The sequence below is a fragment of the Mytilus edulis genome, chromosome 3 (genome assembly GCF_963676685.1).
Source record: "Mytilus edulis chromosome 3, xbMytEdul2.2, whole genome shotgun sequence".
Lineage (NCBI taxonomy): Eukaryota > Metazoa > Mollusca > Bivalvia > Mytilida > Mytilidae > Mytilus > Mytilus edulis.
Window position 1 is genome coordinate 33,136,778 of NC_092346.1, and position 22,712 is coordinate 33,159,489.

The 22,712-nt window shown below is 31.2% G+C and overlaps 1 protein-coding gene across 9 annotated transcripts in view; it reads left to right on the forward strand.

Annotated features, from left to right (window-relative positions):
* The window catches only part of LOC139516275 (neuronal PAS domain-containing protein 3-like), a 94,537-nt gene that overhangs the window by 43,475 nt on the left and 28,350 nt on the right, over window positions 1-22,712 (forward strand). For 5 of the 9 annotated variants that reach the window (XR_011662935.1, XM_071306278.1, XM_071306276.1 and 2 more), the window contains 5 exons: window positions 2,074-2,166; window positions 4,805-4,929; window positions 7,161-7,284; window positions 15,755-15,846; window positions 20,773-20,957. Coding sequence is in view for 8 of the 9 variants with exons in the window: in XM_071306278.1 (XP_071162379.1) it covers window positions 2,074-2,166; window positions 4,805-4,929; window positions 7,161-7,284; window positions 15,755-15,846; window positions 20,773-20,957 (619 nt within the window). In the remaining variant the exon portion in view is untranslated. Of the gene's footprint in view, window positions 1-2,073; window positions 2,167-4,804; window positions 4,930-7,160; window positions 7,285-13,557; window positions 13,579-15,754; window positions 15,847-20,772; window positions 20,958-22,712 lie in introns of all 9 variants that reach the window. The other 4 variants (XM_071306277.1, XM_071306275.1, XM_071306273.1 and 1 more) reach the window with 1 other exon arrangement.

Consider the following 22,712-nt stretch of genomic DNA (forward strand, 5'->3'; position numbering starts at 1 on the left):
TAAAACTACGAAAATTTGGAGCCAGTTGATGTTACCATATATTAGTTTGAGGTTTAAGCTACTTTGATTTTGAAGTCCATGTAAGTCACTTTGGTTGAAACAAAAACACCTTTTTTGGGTAATGGCATAGTATTATGACTAAAACAGTTTATACATTGGCTTCAATACATGAAATAACAGTGTTAATTACTTTTTATTTCTTTTTCAATACTCATTAATTAATATAATACTCAAAATTAATGTTGCATTTATTTGCATAATTTGACAACCCTGCATACCAATTTTTATCCACTTCAAGGACTCTTTCGAAATGATTTACACAGGCGTTGGTTCACCACATGGAGTTTAATTTTCATTAATTAAAAGTATGCAAATCAAAATTTAACTCTAAAATTTAAAATAAAACAGCCGTTATATAGTTGCTATTTTTCTTAGAAAATGTCCATGATATATGGATTATGACGTCAAACATATTTTAAAAATACTATGAAAAATCTGTTGCCCTAGAGAACCATGAAATAGAAATCTCCATACAGATCTAGAGAGATCAAAGGACTTTTTTGAGAAAAAAAAAATCATCATGGGCAAACAAATTTTAATGGTGTTTTCTAAAAAAAGTCATAGTCCATATAAATTTACTACTTTTGGGTAAATCTCACCAAAGCATCAAACGGAAACAATTGGTAGTTGACTCTAGATAGTCCTGACTTGGTACAGGAAATCTTTTAAGCAACACCAGTGGGATGTCAGTCTGTTGTGTACAGCATGCCAATTTAGTTTCAATTATAGCAATATTTACTCATGTTACATTTTCACATAGATGAAAAAAATCACATTAGTTGACTATAATTATAATGGATTCTGCTTAATTGCATTGCACATAATGTCAGAGAATATTATATGTTATTAATATTAATATTAGTATGTGATTTTCAGAAAAAAATATGATATACTGTACTGTAAATTCATAAAATTTTTTGATGAACTAGTGTTTCTCTTTGATTTTTGTATTTGTATTCACAGTCACCAGCTGGTATCCCGATTCAAAATGACTGAGGGGTTTGAATCCCAAGAAGCAATTAATGAAAAGTTTGTAACTGTGAGAATCTGTATAATCTGGATTCTGTTCCCACAGAGGAATTATGCTTTGTTGGAATTGAATCCAGATTTTTCATCCCTATCGTTACAAACTTTTCATCAATTGGTTCTCAGGGTAATTCAGATAAATCCAGGGAATTTGGATCAGGCTACCTGGTGTGATTCAGCATTACCTGAATTTGAATGTAGTGTTCAACGATTGCAACATAATTAGAGGCAAAAAACGTCTAAATTCTTCATCATCTGGAATTGTATGTAAAACTCAGGCTAATTATTATGCCCCATTTATGGGCATAATGTTTTCAATGTTCGTCTGTTTGTCCGTTCATCCGTTCGTCTGTTCGCCAATCTGTCCCGCTTCAGATTGCAGTTTTTGGTCCAGGTAGTTTTTGATGAATTTGAAGTCCAATCAACTTGAAACTTAGTAAACATTTTGGGGAACCATATGATATGATCTTTCTAATTTAAAAGCCAAATTAGAGATTTTATCCCATTTTCACAGTCCACTGAACATAGAAAGTGATAGTGTGGATGGGGCATCTGTGAACTCGGGACACATTCTTGTTTTTTTCTTGTTTCAATTCATTTTTCATTTTGTAAAGTCTTCGGCCTTTTTTAACTAAGTATGCTGTATAGGCTTTTCTCATTGTTGAAGACTGTATGGTGGCCCATAGTTACAAACACCTACGTTATTTGGTTTCTGGGTGGATAGTAATCTTATTTGCAATCATACCACATCTCCTTATTTCATATATATTACAAATCAAACACAGGTGAGACTGTCTTAGTCTTATTTACTGTCTGCATGGATGAGCTTCAATACTAATAAAGACAAAGAATTGACTGTATTGTTATAAAAAAAATCTGTTGATCTGAGACAATAATTCCAGCTTTTATTGGAACATTGAATTTCCCAATTTTTATGCCAGGCTTTCTTCAAGTAAGCTAACCTAATACTTTGATTTTGTTTTTCAGAAATGAAATCAATGAAAATCGACAATAAAGTGAAAGAAAAGGAGAATACTGTTTGTAAATCTGTCTCGAGTAATGAAATTGTTTTGCCTGATGGTAAGTATATCATTTCATGTGGTGGAAATATTCTTTATGATATAGTTGTCGATCAGAGTGTATTTGTTTCTAACCTGAAATTTTGTTGTGGATCACGATTATTGAGTAAACTTTAAACTTCTAGAAACAAATACATCGTTGAATGACCTGTATCAACCCTACAGAAATAGATAGCATATATATATATACTCAATGTACATTGTGGTAAAACAGATGAAAGTGCGGGAAGTTAATGACAAGGACTTTGCGAAAATTACATGTGCTTGTAATAAGTTAAACATTAGATGCAGAAACAAACGCATTGTCTTACGTCTCAACAAAAATCGATCAACACCTTTACAACTAGTTTGCGCGAATGATGTCAACGTTCAGTGGCGGATCTAGAAATTTTCATAAGTGGGGGCCCACTGGCTGCCTAAGAGGGGGCCCGATTTCGTCAAGCTTCAGTGATTCCCTATATTATAAAGCAACCAAAATTTTTTCTCAAAAGGGAGGGAGGGCCGGGCCACCTGCCCCCCCATAATCCGCATCTGATGTTGACATAAAAATATAAGAAACAAATGGATGAAACAACAAGTGTGCATCCGTTTACATTGTTTAGGTTAGAAACAAATGTGATCATAGCAGGTACAGAAAACACAGAAAAATGTGAAACAATATCAGGAAGTGCTTGAAGGGGTAGTCTGTACTTCAGTATTGTCTGTCTGTCACTTAATCACCTGTTGACAAATTAGCTGCATGATTGTTTGTGAATTCAAAATGTCACATATTGCAAAAATTTGTCTCATGGGGAAAAATCTATAAGTACAAAGTAACCATAGTGCAACAGTCATCATGACATGTGATAATTGTATGTTCATATATCAGTCTTTGAAATTGAAGTACATATTGGAATATCTATAACTCTCTCATTTTGATAGAATTCCTGGTGATTCCTTTAAATAAACAAAGAAGAGCAAATTTAGTATTAAATTTTTAGTAATTTTATTAAAGATAAACATGATCTGTATGCTGAAAAGTTTCTTATATTGTCTGGACAAAACATTTTCATTTGAAAAAAATCTACAATATTTTTATTTTTGAAGACGGAATTAAGCTGCTATTAAGTCTAGAAGTTATAGATATTTATGGCCTGTAAATAGCTTTAACCATTGATTTTACAACATAACAGTTGACATTTTGGTAAAAACATATAAGACGTACATCACATTCCTACTAATGCTGTAATAAATGTGGTATTTCCGTGGGATACCTGAGCCGACCATCAGTCAATACATTTCAGAAAGAGATGCATATGACGTGTTTAAAACTTTCGAGTATTTGCAGTTTACTAGCAGTAATCACGCCATTCATAGACCAATAAAATATCAATTTACACTTCTTTTGACAAATGATGACATGTTCTGTTAGACCTATTTTCCGTAGAACTCCTGGGAATATTATTAATAATCCAAAATCAGTCTGTTATACAAAAGAAAATAAACATTTTGACAAGATGTTGGAATGTGTTTTGAGAATTTATATCAAGTGTTGTAATTTTCTTGATTAAATTTGTATCATGCCAAGCTTCAGAATGTTGTGTATTTTCCTGTGTACAACATTTTAAGCATTTTTTGTATCCTCCGAGTATTCCTCTGAGACTCTTGAGAGGAATTCACCAAAAAATAATTATAGATTATCATAGGTTTTTTTTTTAAATTAGAGGGAACATTCTAGAGCTCTGCAATCTCTTCAAAGGGCAACTGAGATGAGATGTAAATAAGAAACATCCTACCATTTGATATAATTTTGGAGGAAAGCCTTATTTGGCTCACATCTAAATTCTTGTAACAAGGTATCAAAATGAGGCTAAATTTGCTGATTTTATCAGTTTTGATCAATGCAATTGCAAAAGACAAAATTCAAAACTATGAAATATGAATGCTGATATTGACAGACCTACTAATGTCTTATGAATATCATTAGGATGTTTTTAGCTTGCGGAAGACTGTGGTTGAAATTTGGTTGATATTTTACAGACACTTTTGTCGAATATCACCACAATCTCTACACTCATTAGATATATGAGTTTTATTAGATTTTAACAATTCAAAAGAAAAGAGCTACAAAAGAAGTTCTAAACTATTTCACTTTCTTATGTGTCTTTTCACCAACTTAAGGATGTTCGCTACTCTATTTAAAAATAACAAGCTTTTTAAAAGACTGTTATAAATTGAAAGTATATAAATAAAGAAACTAAAAAAGCAGAAAAAAATGGAGGGTTCTTGTGCTTGTTTTCGAGATATAAAAAATTTGGCTGGAAATAATTCTCTCTAGATTTTTTTTACACTTAACATTGGCACCTTTTTTGTTTAAAAAAACTATGAAAAATTACAAGGATTTCATAAGATTTTGAAAGATGGCTTTTTAAGTAATATGTAATAAAAATATGGATAGACTAGTAGGGGTTAGTGGGCATTTTTTTAAAATGAAAATACATGGATAAAACCAGAGGAGTCCGAAAATCTGGCAAAAAATTCAAAAAGTAGAGGAGCAAACATCCTTAATACATTTAATATTTGTGTGCCAAATATGGTTTTTACAGAACATATACTCCTGAAGAAAATGTGAAATGAAATGAATATATTTTTCTTTTCAGATACCCCTTTGAGAGAAAGTCAGTTAATGTTAGAAGCATTGAATGGATTTCTAATTCTCTTAGATAGGAAAAGGAAGATTTTATTTGTATCCAAGAATGTTGAAGACCACTTAGGAATCTCCCAGGTAAAAGAGGATTTTTATAATTAACTGTAGATTCATTTATTTTTTGTGGATACCAATTTTCGTAGATAGAGGAAAAGTTACATTTTTGTGGATATTTGATTTTGTGGTTTTGCTAAAGACTACATACAAGCGTATAGCACATTGCTAATTCATTATATATTTTTAAATTTCGTTGTTTACCTTTACTAAATTAATGCATGTAAAACTTGTTATCCAACAAATAATAATGAATCCAGAGTAGAGGCCAAAGAAAGTACATCAGTACTTTTACATTCATGTAATGATCAAAGTGGATAAACGGAAGGAAAAAGTCATATTTCTTTTAAACAAAGGTACATGAGATAAATGAGTGCTTAAACATGCGAAAGTGCATCTTAAAATGTGTTTCCTAGTGTATATAAGTGGTTTTACATCCTCTTAACACTTGTGTCCGATTTATGATAAGACATTAAAATTTTGTTATTTTTCTTCTTACATAATACTTTTTAAGGAGTAGTAAAATCACATGTATTTTAAGGATGTTTTCTATTCTGTTTAAAAATAACATGCTTTTTAGAAGCCTGTTATAGATTGGTAGTATATAAATAAAAACAATCAAAGGTTGGTGTCCTTTTGAGATATAACTATAAGTCATGGACAAGTTAGAGGAAAATTTATTTCTTTAGATTTTTCCTGCATTTTATTTCTTTCAAATTACATGGAAAAATAACAAGAATTTTATAAGATTTTAATAAAAAAATAGCTTTTTAAAATAAGAAGGGATTAATTAGCAGGAAAATTTATAAAGGCAATACAGATAGGTAAAACCAGATTATAATATCCTGACAAAAAGTCAAAAACAATTAAGTGCTTGAAGGGTTATATAGCTATCAAAGGTACCAGGATTATAATTTTGTACGCCAGACGCGCGTTTCGTCTACATAAGACTCATCAGTGACGCTCATATCAAAATATTTATAAAGCCAAACAAGTACAAAGTTGAAGAGCATTGAGGATCCAAAATTCCAAAAAGTGGTGCCAAATACGGCTAAGGTAATCTATGTCTGGGATAAGAAAATCCTTAGTTTTTCGTAAAATTCAAAGTTTTGTAAACAGGAAATTTATAAAAATGACCACATTATTGATATTCATGTCCAATTATATTTAATTTGATTTCAAGGAGCTAAAAAGTGACTTTTATACTTTCTCCTTTCTTTCAAAATCTAGCACATTATCTGTTTCTAGTGGTCTTTCCTACTGTTCTTTTACAGTGTCTACCAGGCTACCTATTTGATGTTTTGATAATTGATACCCATCAAAAATAAGCATGAAATATTTGCCACTGGACATTATTCAAACAAAATAAGATAAATGAGTCTGTATACTGATCTTTTCATATCTCATTCCAATGTAGTTCCTACCAATTCTAAAATTTATTATAAACAAATCAGAAATTCAGTTTATGAGATGACCTTCATTTTAGACTGGAGATAACTCTTGATATTCATAACAAACAAAAGATCTGCTGAATTCAGTATACATTACTTATTGATTGTGTCCTTTTATCTAAATACATTTCTACATTAAATTCAGATGGACATAGATATAAGTAAATTTCCATGCAATAATATTAAGTAAGGATAAAAGAATGATAAACAAATTTGAGAATAAATATTTATAAATCAGTCTTGTCTGATGTATGTTTGATAATGTTAAGTAAGAGATGTGGCTTTCATGAAAGGATATCATCTAAAATAAACTATAAACAATGTTTTATTTGAATTAATTGATGTAGATATTTCTGTTTTGTTCTTTATATTACATTCATGGCTTTGATACAAATATTTACTTTCAATGATATAAATATAAAATCTGTTGTAGCCAATATCTATTGTGAGTTTAGCAAAATGTAACAAGGGTCAAGAAATAAAAATTTTCCGTGATTATTGTCTGTTGCACCCAATTCTTATGTTGTTATTTTGACTGTCAGGGTCACAGGGTGGTCTTGTTATGCTCACCTGAGTGAAGGAGGTCGTCGGTTTGATCCCTAGTTTGTTGAAACTAAAGATTTGAAAACCTGACACTGATTTTTGCAAGAAAAATGTCAAGCCAATCATTTTACAGTTGCAGTTTCAATAATTTATACCCCCCAGCTCTTTTTATACATATTTGTTATTTTAAATGATTAGAATTGTAAAAGTACTTTCGTTAATTAAACAACAGTTCATGTAATGAGTTTGTTTGCATTTAAGGTGCAGCTAATTGGAAAAACAGTTGAAGACTTTATTGAAGAGAAAGACATACCAGAATTACGGAAACAATTCAATTTAAAGTTTATGTCCCAAGGCGACAGATGTGAATCTATGGAAGCTGATGGTATGTTTAGTCGTTCAATAGCAAATCTTCTGCTGAATTAATTGTCCTATTTCATGTAATTTGATGACTTGTAGATTTTCTATCTTGGTTTTTTTTAGGTTGATTATTCTGGAATTTAACAAACATACAAATATCCAAAATAACAATAAAACACCCCCCACAAAAAAAAAAGAAAAAAGATTTGTATTATATATCTTAACAGTTGATAACTAACTGACACAACCAATTCTGAAACATATTAAATTAATATTATGCTAGCATTTTTTCAGCATTATGGAACATTTTCATAAATGTCAAGTTCATTTTGCCTATAGTTCATTTTGGCATGCGGATGGTATATTCTGTTTAAGTTCACCCTATATTTCAATTCTGAAAGGTTGTTAGCTTTATAAAACTTTGTACAAGAAGTGTTTTGATATTTGTACAAGAAGTGTTTTGATATTTGTACAAGAAGTGTATAAAATGGAATCAAACTGCAAGGCATGTTTTAGATTATGGATATGCTTAAAGATTTGTCTTCTTATTTAGTTTCCATGTCAAGTAGTCTTAGTACATGTGATTCATCTACAGTGCTCAAAAGTCTGTCTGCACAGAGGTCCTAAGCTTGATCCCTGCTCATGCCTGTTCGACTTTCCGATCTTAGTTTACTGGGTATGCCAGTTTTCTTACCAAAGGTTGACTGTTCTCTAAAAGCATTCTGGCTTCCTCCGCCAATAAAAGCTTGCCAGTCTCGTGTCCTGATGTAGCCAAGAGTGTTGAAAGTGGCATTAAACACCAATAATCAGTCAATCAATTAATTAATTTTCCTAGCTGGATCATGTTTTTGTTGTTGTTGGTTTTGATAATTTAAATTGATGCAAACAAGTAAAACAACAAGTATGGCCTACATGCAAACAAGTATAACAATAGGCATGGCCTTATTAATCAAAACATTTTATTTTGATATTTATTAGATATCAACATTTAATTCAGAGGCATATCTCTGAAGGAGATCAGAAATACCAAAGGTACATGTAAACATTTCTGACTAAAATTGAAATAAATGTATAACTATAATTGTCCCAATTAATGAATATTTCTGTAATGTTAAAAAAGGAATGTGCACTTAGTAAATGTCTTTAAGAAAACAACCTGAGCAAATTTAATACCACTGCAAATTTCTACAATAATGGTGTGTTGATGACGTCATCACTAATATTGTTTAGAACTTAAGAGACTTATGGATTGGTCCCAGTGCAAACAGTTTTGGGGGTATATAGGAATCACCTTGTCTGTTCGTCTGTCTGTCTGTTCTTGAAAAAATGACTTCGCCAAAAAAAGACTGGACCAATATTGATAAAGCTTTACAAAGTTGTCTATAAATCTACCTTATATAGATATAGGAAGATGTGGTGTGAGTGCCAATGAGACAACTCTCCATCCAAATAACAAATTTATAGAAGTAAACCATTATAGATCAATGTACGGCCTTCAACACAGAGCCTTGGCTAACACTGAACAAAAAAGCTATATAGGGCCCCAAAATTACTAGTGTAAAACCATTCAAATGGGAAAACCAACGGTCTAATCTATGTAAAAAACGAGAAACGTCTTCTTCAATTCAAAACTAGGATTGTCAGTTTTCTTATCAAAGGCCTGTGGTTTTCTCTGGGCACTTCTGTATCCTCCACCTAGAAAAATTTTCAGCCACAAAATAGCTCAAAATTGGCGCTTAAAAGTGGCATTAAAACATCAACAATCAATTATTCAATTAATCAATCTTGAATTAGGCCACAATTAAAAATATTTTGGTTTGCCCAAACCCTACCCAAAGGTTGAGACAGAGGGTAGGTAGGTAGGCATTTTCTTTTTTTTTTTTTTCAAAAAGAGAAATTGAATTATCGGGTGTTTATTAGTCCTATGCCTATCTGATTAAAAATAAATTCTTCAAATCAGGACAATAAAAGAGTTTGAGTAGGCAGCTTTTTTCTGGGTAGGTAGCGTTTGGGCAAACAAACCTATTCTTTTTAATGGCCTTAACATCACAAAATAGATTGAAAATGTTGGTATCTGATAATTTTGTAGTCCATATGAGTTCAGTAGATTTGCCAAACATGGTCCTCAGCCCCCCCCCTCCATTTGACCCCTATTTTAGAAAATGTTCTTCTATAGTAAAACTTATAGAAGATGATAAAACAATATCTTTCTCTAAAAACATATGTATCTGAGAATAAAAGGTGGAAAAAAAGCAAATATTAAATTTTGTTACAAAAATACAAATGTATTTATTATTTACCATACAAATATCTTTCTATTCATTTTGTTCTATTGACGCAGAAAATATTTGTAATCATTTGCAAATTTATAACACAATTCTCTGGAGAAAGTATTGTGATGGAAAATAATAATCGAATAGTATTTCATCAGGGTTTTGTGTGGAGTATAATAACCCATGGATATAACAAACACTCAGTTATTTTTTAAGCTGTACTAAAAAAAAAAGCTACTTGAAAAGATTTATATTGAAAAAGCTTCTTTTTAAAAAAAATCTGTTGTTATTTATTTCTTAAATTGTTCGTATGAGATGATTAATGGCCTTTTATTAAACATTTATAAAAACAAACATTATTCTAAATTCAATTTTGATTTTGATGAAAAATACCCCCACATCAATGGTATGAAATTGTTTTGCAGATTTTTCTTTCTTCTTATATAATGAAAAAGAAACAGGACTTGAATCTTACAAAATTTGAATTATAAGACATTGTTAAATATTTTTCTTATAATTGAAATAATTTCATGTTTTTCAATCACATATCAATTTAGAACACATACTTAAAGAAATGATAACAGTTCTTGAATCAAATATCATTTAAAACACATTATTTTACACAAAAAATAATTACAGATAGGGAAATCAAGCATTATCAAAAGCAACTTTATTTTACAAATCTGTTGAAATAAAAAATAATTACGTGTCTGGAATAAAGCAACATCTGTGTTTTAGAAATGTGTTGCATCAAGACATAATTACAAGTCTGGAATCAAGCCTCATTTAAAAGACACAGTTTTACAAATCTGTTGCAACAAGAAATTATAACGAGTCTGGAATTAAGAGTAATTTAAAAGACATTGTTTTAAAAACCTGCTGTAATTTTGATATTAGTATAGACTGCTGTCAACTAAATCACTAGAAAGCAAGAAATCGATACTGCAGCTTTGTCAAAGAAAGCTTTTGATATTTATGCCTGCAGTGAATCTCATGTGCAGTTATTCACAATGACATCTCGGGACAAAATCAACTGTTTTTGCTTTTCAGATTTATTTTTCTTTTAAGTAAATATTTGAAAAATAAAAAGCAGTATTGAAAAATTATGATAAAGATTACAATGATATTTCTTAAAAGCCTTTATCAATATCAATGAACTAAAATTGAAATAATTTAGAAAAAAAACAAGAGTGCCTGGGGTAACTTGAGGGGGACCAGGACCTTTTTATACGACCGCAAAATTTGAAAAATTTTTCGTCGTATATTGCTATCACGTTGGCGTCGGCGTCGTTGTCGTCGTCGTCGTCGTTGTCGTCGTCGTCGTCGTCGTCGTCGTCCGGCGTCCGAATACTTTTAGTTTTCGCACTCTAACTTTAGTAAAAGTGATTGGAAATCTATGAAATTTTAACACAAGGTTTATGACCACAAAAGGAAGGTTGGTATTGATTTTGGGAGTTTTGGTCCCAACATTTTAGGAATTAGGGGCCAAAAAGGGCCCAAATAAGCATTTTCTTGGTTTTCGCACTATAACTTTAGTTTAAGTTAATAGAAATCTATGAAATTTTGACACAAGGTTTATGACCACAAAGGAACGGTTGGGATTGATTTTGGGAGTTTAGGTTTCAACAGTTTAGGAATTAGGGGCCAAAAAAGGGCCCAAATAAGCATTATTCTTGGTTTTCGCACAATAACTTTAGTTTAAGTAAATAGAAATCAATGAAATTTAAACACAATGTTAATGACTACAAAAGGAAGGTTGGTATTGATTTTGGGAGTTAAGGTCCCAACAGTTTAGGAATTAGGGGCCAAAAAGGGACCCAAATAAGCATTTTTCTTGGTTTTCGCACCATAACGTTAGTATAAGTAAATAGAAATCTATGAAATTTAAACACAAGGTTTATGACCATAAAAGGAAGGTTGGTATTGATTTTGGGAGTTTTGGTCCCAACAGAATAAGGGGCCCAAAGGGTCCAAAATTAAACTTTGTTTGATTTCATCAAAATTGAATAATTGGGGTTCTTTGATATGCCGAATCTAACTGTCATGACTGTGTATGTAGATTCTTAACTTTTGGTCCCGTTTTCAAATTGGTCTACATTAAGGTCCAAAGGGTCCAAAATTAAACTTAGTTTGATTTTGACAAAAAATGAATCAGTTAGGTTCTTTGATTTGCTGAATCTAAAAATGTACTTAGATTCTTGATTATTGGCCCAGTTTTCAAGTTGGTCCAAATCGGGGTCCAAAATTAAACTTTGTTTGATTTCATCAAAAATTGAATAAATGGGGTTCTTTGATATACCAAATCTAACTGTGTATGTAGATTCTTCATTTTTGGTCCTGTTTTCAAATTGGTCTACACTAAAGTCCAAAGGGTCCAAAATTAAACTTAGTCTGATTTCAACAAAAATTGAAATCTTGGGGTTCTTTGATATGCTGAATCCAAAAATGTACTTAAGATTTTTTATTATGGGCCCAGTTTTCAAGTTGGTCCAAATCAGGATCTAAAATTATTATATTAAGTATTGTGCAATAGCAAGTCTTTTCAATTGCACAGTATTGCGCAATGGCAAGAAATATCTAATTGCACAATATTGTGAAATAGCAAATTTTTTTTTAATTAGAGTTATCTTTCTTTGTCCAGAATAGTAAGCAAGAAATATCTAATTGCAAAATATTGTGCAATAGCAAGATTTTTTTTTAATTGGAGTTATCTTTCTTTGTCCAGAATCAACTTAAATCTTTGTTATATACAATATACAATGTATATTCACTTTTTACTACCAACTGATAAATTAAAATAATCTTTACCATTCAGTGATAACAAGCAGTTTTTTTTACATCTTAATATTTTATGATGTATTTAAATGAGTAGTTATTGTTGCAAACTCCATTAGAAATTTTAATTGAGATTAGTTTTGGAATAAGGGAAAGGGGGATGTGATTAAAATAATTGGGATCAATTTTTCTCATTTGAAATTTCATAAATAAAAAAGAAAATTTCTTCAAACATTTTTTTGAGAGGATTAATATTCAACAGCATAGTGAATTGCTCTAAGAGAAAACAAAAATTTTAAGTTCATTAGAACACATTCATTCTGTGTCAGAAACCTATGCTGTGTCAACTATTTAATCACAATCCAAATTTAGAGCTGAATCCAGCTTGAATGTTGTGTCCATACTTGCCCCAACCGTTCAGGGTTCAACCTCTGCGGTCGTATAAAGCTACGCCCTGCGGAGCATCTGGTTGGGGATGTTAAGATTTGGTGTTTATAAGCTCGGGATATCGGGATTGATCCTTTCTGGATCCTGGAATTCTTTATTAGAAATGGGATTTAAATTTCTTTTAATTTGAGATCTAGGGTTTTCATTTCTTTTAAGCTCAGGATTTCGGGATCAGGACCCCTCCGACCCCCCTCTGATTTGCCTTTAAATTGGACAACTTATACTTTTCTAAATTGTTATCTGGCTTAACTTTTTGACAACAGAAATGTGCCTGCAGATTAAGAATACCTACAAAATAAGCATTAGAAGCTAAGTTATCTACCATACACCATCTGAAGTACTCTGAACTACATGTGAAGTGTATTTTAATTTTTTTATATTTAGCCCTAAAGGGACAAACTGTTATGTGCCCTTCTCAAAATTTGGGCAGCACAAAAAACTAAGGGATTCGGCTGAAGAGTGGTCTAAGTTCTGTTCATCTAAGAGTGATAACTTCTTGTTAACTCCAAGATTGTGAGTTCTGAATCCCAGTCGATGGAATATTTTAAAGACCTTGACTGGCTGTACAGCCCTAATGCACAGTAGGTAATCTCTGACATGTCTGAATCCCCAAAAAGTCTCAAGATATTTCGACTGAAAATATGCTCGAGGATTTAGGTATAGTTTAAATTGTTCCTTTCATATTTGACACAAATTGAGAAAAAAAAGAAATAAAACAGTAATAATTACCTTAATTTCTATTATTTCTTTTTACTGATATATCTCTAATCATATTCTAAGTATAATTTATTTTTCTTTGGAAGATAGCCATCCAGAAGTTAAGGGTAAGAGTTATGCTTCTTTGATTGTGATATGTATACATGTATTTTGATTGGATTATACAGTTTTTATTGCGGCAACCAGTGTTTGATGGAAACCAGTACAAGTGCATGTAATCCCTAAGAAAATGCATGCTTTCTTAATTTTTCTCTGATTCATCATGCATGCCATTCAATCCGGTCCAGATCAGTTGGATAATTTTGAAGAAAAAATACCAGTAATTTGATGATATTGTCTCATCCCATCATTATTTAAGGCCAAATCATTTTGAAGATATTTATATTTAATTATTTAATTTTAAGAAACTGATACTACTCAGATACTACCAATCTGTCCTAATTTTCATTGTGTCATCTAACAGCATGACTGTACTGTTGTAGACGTGTGTCATCTAACAGCAGGACTGTACTTCTGTAGACGAATATCATTATCAATTGGGTATTGTGGTTGAATCTATTTTTAGCATGCAATATTAGTGTCTATACATTTGACATGCAGATACTGAAATTACCAATACATGTACTAGAAAAAGAAAGATATGATATAATTTGTTTGGGGTATATAGCATTAGTCATGTCAGGCATGCCCTTTTTCTTCCAATTTCATTTATTTATAGGCTTATTATCACAAAACACAGATCAAATTTGAGTTGCCTTGGTGGCGTCACTTTAACTGTTCTAGAGTTGCATCTTTACAAATAGAAAAACTGTTGATTTTAGTTCTCCATTAGATAACTTTAGTTTTCCCTCAACAAAATGTTATGAAACTATACTAAATACTTATTATCACATTATTCAGATTAAGTATACTAATTAGGGTAGCATCACTTTAAACCTCATTCTTCAGTTATGTCCCTTTATAACATTATATGATATGCAAGCAGGGGTATCATCTTTGTCCCATGGACACATTCCCCATTTATTTTTCAATATGCTGAGAAATTGTACATATACATATACATGAATCTGCCACTTTAAGAATAACAGTTTAGCATTGTGGTATGAGACTTAATTTTGTGTTCACAGTTGAACACTTTAGAATTTGTAATTATAACTATTGTTTATGCATTTTAAAGTATAAGTTGCTATGTATTAAACCTGTGCTTGCATGTGAGGCTAGCTGCATGTTATTTTCAGATTTATTATAAATAACAGACCATATAAGAAAGAATAAAAGTGCATTCCTAATATGTTTACTGTAGATTTTTTTTTATGTGTAAAAATAAGTCTTGAAAAATAATTATAGGTACACAATGTAATGTTTTCTAAAGTTAATGTAATCAGAGTATATTATTATTCATTAAAATATATATTTTTTCTGGCAGAGTTTTTTGAAATGTTTAACTTTTAATTTCTTGTATCACAATATATATGACCCCATCAGAAAAATAGAAAGAGAGAAGAAAAACAGGATTGGAGGAATTAATCGAAAAGCTAATTTTTAGCTAGGACTACAGACTGATATGTTTTTCAAACTATTTTTGTCTTTATTAGTAATAGAGTTCTATATTAACTTACATTATTAACCTGAAATGGTGTTGAAATCTTCCGTGTTGAAGAAAGATTATAAAGGACGACATACGATACAGAAAAGATCTACAATTGTATTGTTTATTTTTCCTTACAAGTTTGACACAAAGTTTTAGATATGTACTATTGAAACATGCAATAAAATATTAAAAAAAATTCCATGGAATATATTTCAGTTTGAAATTTGCATGTTTCACGTAAAATCACAAATTAAGTTTTTAATTCTTTAAATTATTTTTTTTAGGGGAAAGTGATTATTTCATCCCAGTTTTTGGCAAAGTTTTCCTTTATTTATTGACCCCAAAGGCAAATTCCACTTTCAGATGATATTTATTTCAAACTTATGTACTAACTTTTTTACGATATGAAATTCAAATGATTTTTGTATACGTATCATAAGCGTGTTATGAAATCAGCACTTTAAATTTAAATCATTTTCATCTGCCCTTGCTATTGTATGGTATGCCCTTAAATGGTCTACATTTGGTGTACTTATTTGTACTAAAAAGAAAAAAAAGAAATTGGAAAAGGCGTTTTGATTCACTTTATCTGATTTCGTTTACAAAAGATTTAATGATGCTGCAAATGGCCTTGCAATTTAAAAATATATGATAGTCTTGTCACAATTTAATTCTATACATTTTTTTTTCAGATATCTATCATCAACTCGATGAACATAGGATGTTTTACGTTCGCATGCTGTGCCAATATAAAAACAACAAAACAAAGTACAAAGGCCATACTGTAAGACGTTTATTTGATTTAAATACGCCGTAGAAATTTCATGCTGAATCTTCGTGTCCCATACACGGAGAAATATTATATTTCGTTCATTAACAGTAGTTAAAAGAAGATCGGTCTATTTTGTTTAAGCCATAAAAAGATATAGAATATGCCTAGATAAATTTACATTTAATTGTAGGTCTTTGTTTTCGTAGGATTTCATTTCTGTTGAAAGCGTGGTTATAAAAAATTTAACTGTTAAAACATGATATGTAATATATATAACTTGACATTCTAATTTTGAAATTTTGTAATACTTTGTTTTCATCGATTATCAGTCTTTCTACAGCTTCGAAATAAATTTGAAAAGGATTTCTTACGAAGTCAACAAGTGGATTTATTTAACAAGCAGAATTAATGGAGTTTCTTTTTACCTCGAGGGAAATTAGATGAATGCTTGTGAGATAACCTTTTAATGTTATTTTCAACAAACAAGAAACCTTTTATGTAAATAAGATTTGGCCGTTTTCAAGTTGGACAAAAACAGAAAAACTAAATGTTTACTAAGATAAATTTGCTTAATTGTCGTCATTTGTGGTAAACATGCTAATTAAATTACCAATTGTCGTCAATGCAATGCGCCCTGAAGACGTAGGACTCTATACATGTCAAAATATTATATGATAAAATTACTGATTTCTTTTATAGTGGCTGTTTGATTGGAAGTTGAACTTTCTAACCTAATTAACCTCTGTAATAATAATACATGGGTGGCAGTAGTGCGGTAGTCCTTAATATCATCCTTAAAGCCGTTGTCCATGAGATGGTTTTTGATCATAAGCTTCTAACAATTTGACCTTTAATTGACATATTGTTCTAGATATAGGACAGGCAAAAATGAAATTTGATGATTTTCACTTTTTTTTTTTATGATTCAGATCAAATCAAATGAAATTGCATTTTGAAGACCCAGTATCTTTTAAGTGGGCCACTTTTACCGTTATTAAAATTGAGATCAAATGTCAGAAATAGCATGTTTAAAGAAGACCTATTATCTTTTAAGTAGGCCACTATGAAAAGACAAAATACAGAACACTCAAGTAGCCAATGTGACTTCTGGTTCTGATTATAAATAAATTTACTTAGCAAAGCAATTTTAAGTAGCCATGGGCTAAACTACTGAACACTTGCTATTTTCCATCCCTTTCATAAAGGTTTGCTTGTCCTAAACTTGCATGAAGTATTTGCCACAATACAAGAAGCAACCAAAAATCAAGCATAATGGTATGATCAGTGTACAATGATGAGATAGGAGTATGTTTAGCAATTTCCAATCTTTTTTAAGAGGTTGCTGGTGGTCTCAAGTGTGATACGATTCCTGGTCTGACAAATCAGGTGTTGGTTTCACAAAAAAACTTACTACTTAGTACTAGCATTGGTTGTAAGTGATGAACAATTCAGTATACTTAAGATCAATCATAGTCGTAAGTTTTTTTGTGAAACTGACTCTTAGACATAATTAATTTACTGTTTTCTCTCTTAAATACAACCAAAATTCAATTCTCAGACACTATGTACAAGTGGATATTGTAAATCAATTTACAAATGCATCCTGTAGTGCATTTTGGCATCCATAAAAATGTAGGTTATGACCTATATTTTCCACTTCAGTGATTTTGGTGAAAGATGAATTAATTCTATTTAGTCATAAATGATGTTTGGTCACATAATGTTTTTTATCTGCTTTTCTGACATGGAACCACTTAAATTTTGATGCTCTACTAGGCAAAGTTTTTCTCATTGTTGAAGGCCATATGGTTGCCTATAATTGCCTATGTCCACTTCATTTGAACTTTGGAAGATAGTTATCTCATTGGCATTCATACCACATCTCCTTATTTTTAATAAACACTGTTATTACATTTTTGTTTGTTTTTCACCTGTAAATATTAAAAAAACTACTTTTTTTTGTACTGGACGGTATTTAGAAAAGGACTTCATTTATGCACTCTGATCAATATTTTCCCCTTCCAATTTGATTTGAACCTAGAAAAGAAAATTGCATATGTTTCATAATTATTTTAATTTGATAAAGACAAACAACAATTTAAGAGATGTTCAGGTGTGGTGCCATGTTCACAATTTATTATACATATTACATCTAAATAAAATGTCTACAATTACATCACTGTCAATAATATTACATAATATACAAAAAATCAGAACAGAATAGAAGTAAATCATGAATTTTACATATAAAACACAACCCTCTCTTTTAAGAATTAATCTTCTCAGAATATGCAAATACATGTGCACGCTAGATTTTACATATAAAACACAAACTCTCGTAGTAAGAATTAATCTTCTTTGTATACACCAATGCATGTGCTCGCTAGCGGATTGCCGCCCTTGTGAACTATTGTCTGATCATGCAGGCACCCACTTTATAAACTCTTATATAGACTTAAGCCAAGGCTCCCTGTTGAAGACCGTGCTTTGATCTATAATGGTTTACTTTTACAAAATTGTGACATGGATGGAGAGTAATGTCTCATTTGCACTCATACCACATCTTCTCATATTTTACTATTATTACAAATTACAATCGACCTGTGTTTTTTAAATGCGTAAATTCATGTGACTTACCTGTAAATAGATATTTAATTAGAAGCTATGAGAATGATTCACAGCTAAATACGGAATCAAGTGTTACTTCTATTAAGATTTGTATTTAGTGGTTTAATTTTTGTCGAGCAAAAGTTGCAGAAAGCTTGACAGGGATAGTGATCAGGCGGCGGCGGCGTTAGCTAACTTCTTAAAAGGTTTATATTTTAGAAGGTGAAAGACCTGGATGCTTCATACTTTGTATATAGATGCCTCATGTTACAAAGTTTCCGTCAGTCACATGTCCAATGTTCTTGACCTCATTTTCATGGTTCAGTGACCACTTGAAAAAAAGTTAAGAATTTTTGTAATGTTGAATTCTCTCTTATTATAAGTAATAGGATAACTATATTTGGTATGTGCATACCATGCAAGGTCCTCAATGCTCATGCCCGTCAGACAGTTTTCACTTGACCCCGACCTCATTTCATGGATCAGTGAACAAGGTTAAGTTTTGGTGGTCAAGTCCATATCTCAGATACTATAAGCAATAGGGCTAGTATATTTGGTGTATGGAAGGACTGGAAGGTGTACATGTCCAAATGGCAGGTGTCATCTGACCTTGACCTCATTTTCATGGTTGAGTGGTTATAGTTAAGTTTTGGTGGTCAAGTCCATATCTCAGATACTATAAGCAATAGGGCTAGTATATTTGGTGTATGGAAGGACTGGAAGGTGTACATGTCCAACTGGCAGGTGTCATCTGACCTTGACCTCATTTTCATGGTTGAGTGATTATAGTTAAGTTTTTGTGTTTTGGTCTGTTTTTCTCATACTTTTTGCAATAGGTCTACTATATTTGTTGTACGGAATGATTGTAAGGTGTACATGTCTAGCGGTCAGATGTCATCTGACCTTGATCTCATTTTCATGGTTCAGTGGTCAAAGTTAAGTTTTTAAGTTTGGTCTTTTTATCTAATATTATATGCCAAAGGTCAACTATATTTGGTGTATGGAAATATATTATGATCTATATGTCAGTCCCGCAGTTTTTATTTGACCTCAATTGCACGGTTCATTGCACAGTGTTAAGTTTTTGTGTTTTGGTCTATTTTTCTTAAACTATAAGTAGTAGGTCAACTATATTTGTTGTATGGAAGCTTTGTTAGCTGTACATGTCTGCCTGGCATGGTTCATCTGACCTTGACCTCATTTTCATGGTTCATGGGTCTTTGTTTAGCTATCTTGGTTAATGTTAAGTTTATGTGACAGTTGTAATCAAGCTTTATACTTAGGACTATCAACATAATATCAATGATTAGTAAAGAAGGCGAGACATTTCAGTGTGTGCACTCTTGTTATTTCATTTCCTGGAAAATAAACCATTAAGGTCAAGATACAGCAAATAAGCTATATCATAGACTTTGGTAAAATTTAGAATTTAACTCTGGCTTGTTGAACTATAATTAAAAATTGAAAGAATAATGCAGTACTATTTTTTATTGTTTCAAATATGACTGGTTGAATTCTTTCAAAATTGGTGATTATTTGTATAGAAAATTGGTGATCATTTGTATAGAAAGCACATTTTTTTTTTTTTACATTTTTCTTTTTCCCTACAAACTAGTTAACAGATTGGTTATTAGGGAGGAAAAAAATCAACTATATTTTATTTTATTGAAACTGAAATTTATATATCAACAACATGACATTGAATATTTTTTATTTGTGACATGAAAAAAATGTAAACAACACTTTATAAATAGAATGAGGCCCCTCATGGGGGGGTCCTAGTAATCACATAATCACCATTTTTTTGCCAATATAATCACATAATCATTAAATATTTGCTTATCTTTAGTAATCAAATAATCATAAACTAAAAATACAGTCCTAGGTAATCAAATAATCATGAAATATTTGGCTTAATAATCAAATAATCATTAAAAAAACGGCCAAGTAATCACATAATCAAAAACCCCATGAGGGCCCTCTAGAATGCGTAGGATGAACGAAATCATATGGCCTACTTAATTTGTTCTCAAATCTTTGCATTTCCATATATATATATCAGTTGAGGGAGGTTTTTGTACGTATATAAATCTATGCATGCCTTCGGGCAGAATTACGAGAGAGAGATGAGTGTAGTTACTTAATATTCACTTCATGTTACTATTATTCAAATAAATGCACTTATTTTTACAAATCTAAATAGAAACCTTTGCTTCAGGTGAAGTACATCTATATTCATATATTTCTCAGTCAATTTTTTTTTAATGATTTCAACATGTCTACGATTATGAAAAAAACATGTTTTGAACAATGGTTTCTTTGTTTTTCCAGCTAGTACAGTGGACTGGAAGATTGAAAATGAGAAAAACAAACAAGGCCAATAACTTTGCTACAACGGGACTTTTATGTACATGTAAAGTGATGCAGACGAACTCAATTCTAGAAATAAAAATGGATGGCAACATGTTTATGAGCAGACATGACCTTGGAATGACCTTTACCTTCTGTGATCCTAGGTAATTGACATAAAAAAAGGTTTATGGACCAAGATAATATTATGTAATTCATTTTGAAATGTGTAGGCAAACCTCCTTTTCCTTAACATGCATCCTATTGACAGGATGGTCCATCTAGAACTTGGACTGTATGGATTTCAGATTCAGACATATTAGATCAGACAAGTGTATGCATCATGACAGCATGTTAATAAAGCTCAATTATTAATTTTTTCTTAGCAATAATGTCCCGACAATAGGCGAAAGGGACATTAAGTGTTACCAAAACTGGTTTCCCTTCCCTAACTTTAGAGTGCCTCAACCAGAAGTTATGAGACTTTTACACTTATATTCATAAAACACAAATCAATTTCAATCTTCGATGGTGTCCCTTTTACTATTCTCGAGTTATGTTCCTTTATAACATTATATGCAAGAAGGGGGGAATCTTCTGTGTCCAATGTTTTTCTTTGTCTCATTAGAAATCATACTATATTGAATTATTTTTATATGGAGATGAATGGAGAAACTCTGGTTTGAATTACTTCCCTTGAATTTCAAATGTTCATTTACTATGCAAGAGTGTATGAATTAAGAACTCTAGTCACATTACATTTAGTATTCGAATAGAACAAGAATGTACCATGCATGATTATGTATCTACTGGTTTCAAATATTAAACAGAGTTCTTACCCTTGAATTTCAAATGTTCATTACTATAGTCTGTGCAAGAGTGTATGAATTAAGAACTCTGGTCACATATATAAATGTATGAATGAATCCAGGACGTACCATACATGATTATGTATCTACTGGTTTGATATGTTAAACAGAGTTATTTCCCTTAAATTTCAAATGTTAAGAGTGCATGAATTAGGAACCCTGGTCACATTATATCTAGTATATGAATGGAACCAAGATGAACCATACATTATTATGTATCTGCTGGTTTTATATATTAAACTAGAGTTACTTCCCTTGAATTTCAAATGTTCATTTACTATACAACAGTGTTAGATTTAAGAACCCTGGTCACATATATTACCCATATGAATGGAACTAGGATGTACCATGCATGATTATGTATCTGATGGTTTTATATATTTAACTAGAGTTACTTCCCTTGAATTTCAAATGTTCATTTACTATGCAACAGTGTATGCATTAAGAACCCTGGTCACATATATTACCTATATGAATGGAACTAGGATGTACCATGCATGATTATGTATCTGCTGGTTTTAAATATTAAACTAGAGTTACTTCCCTTGAATTTCAAAATATTCATTTACTATGCAACAGTGTATGATATAAGAACCCTGGTCACATATATTACCTATATGAATGGAACTAGGATGAACCATGCATGATTATGTATCTACTGGTTTTTTATATTTAACTAGAGTTACTTCCCTTGAATTTCAAATGTTCATTTACTATGCAACAGTGTATGCATTAAGAACCCTGGTCACATATATTACCTATATGAATGGAACTAGGATGTACCATGCATGATTATGTATCTACTGTCTTTATTATGTAATAACTTTGCATATAAATGAAGTCAGGAACCCTGTCAATTGAGAATTATTGCTCATTCAATGACCTCTTTATTGCATGTTGACGAGATCTGATATATCTTTATTCATGTCTCATTTTGGTCTTTCCAGAATAAATACATCATGATCTGTAATTTAGTTGTAAGCTAAGTTAACAAGGTGTAAAAAGATGAAAGACTTCGTAAAATAGGGGTGAAAAACTTAAATTTAGATATAT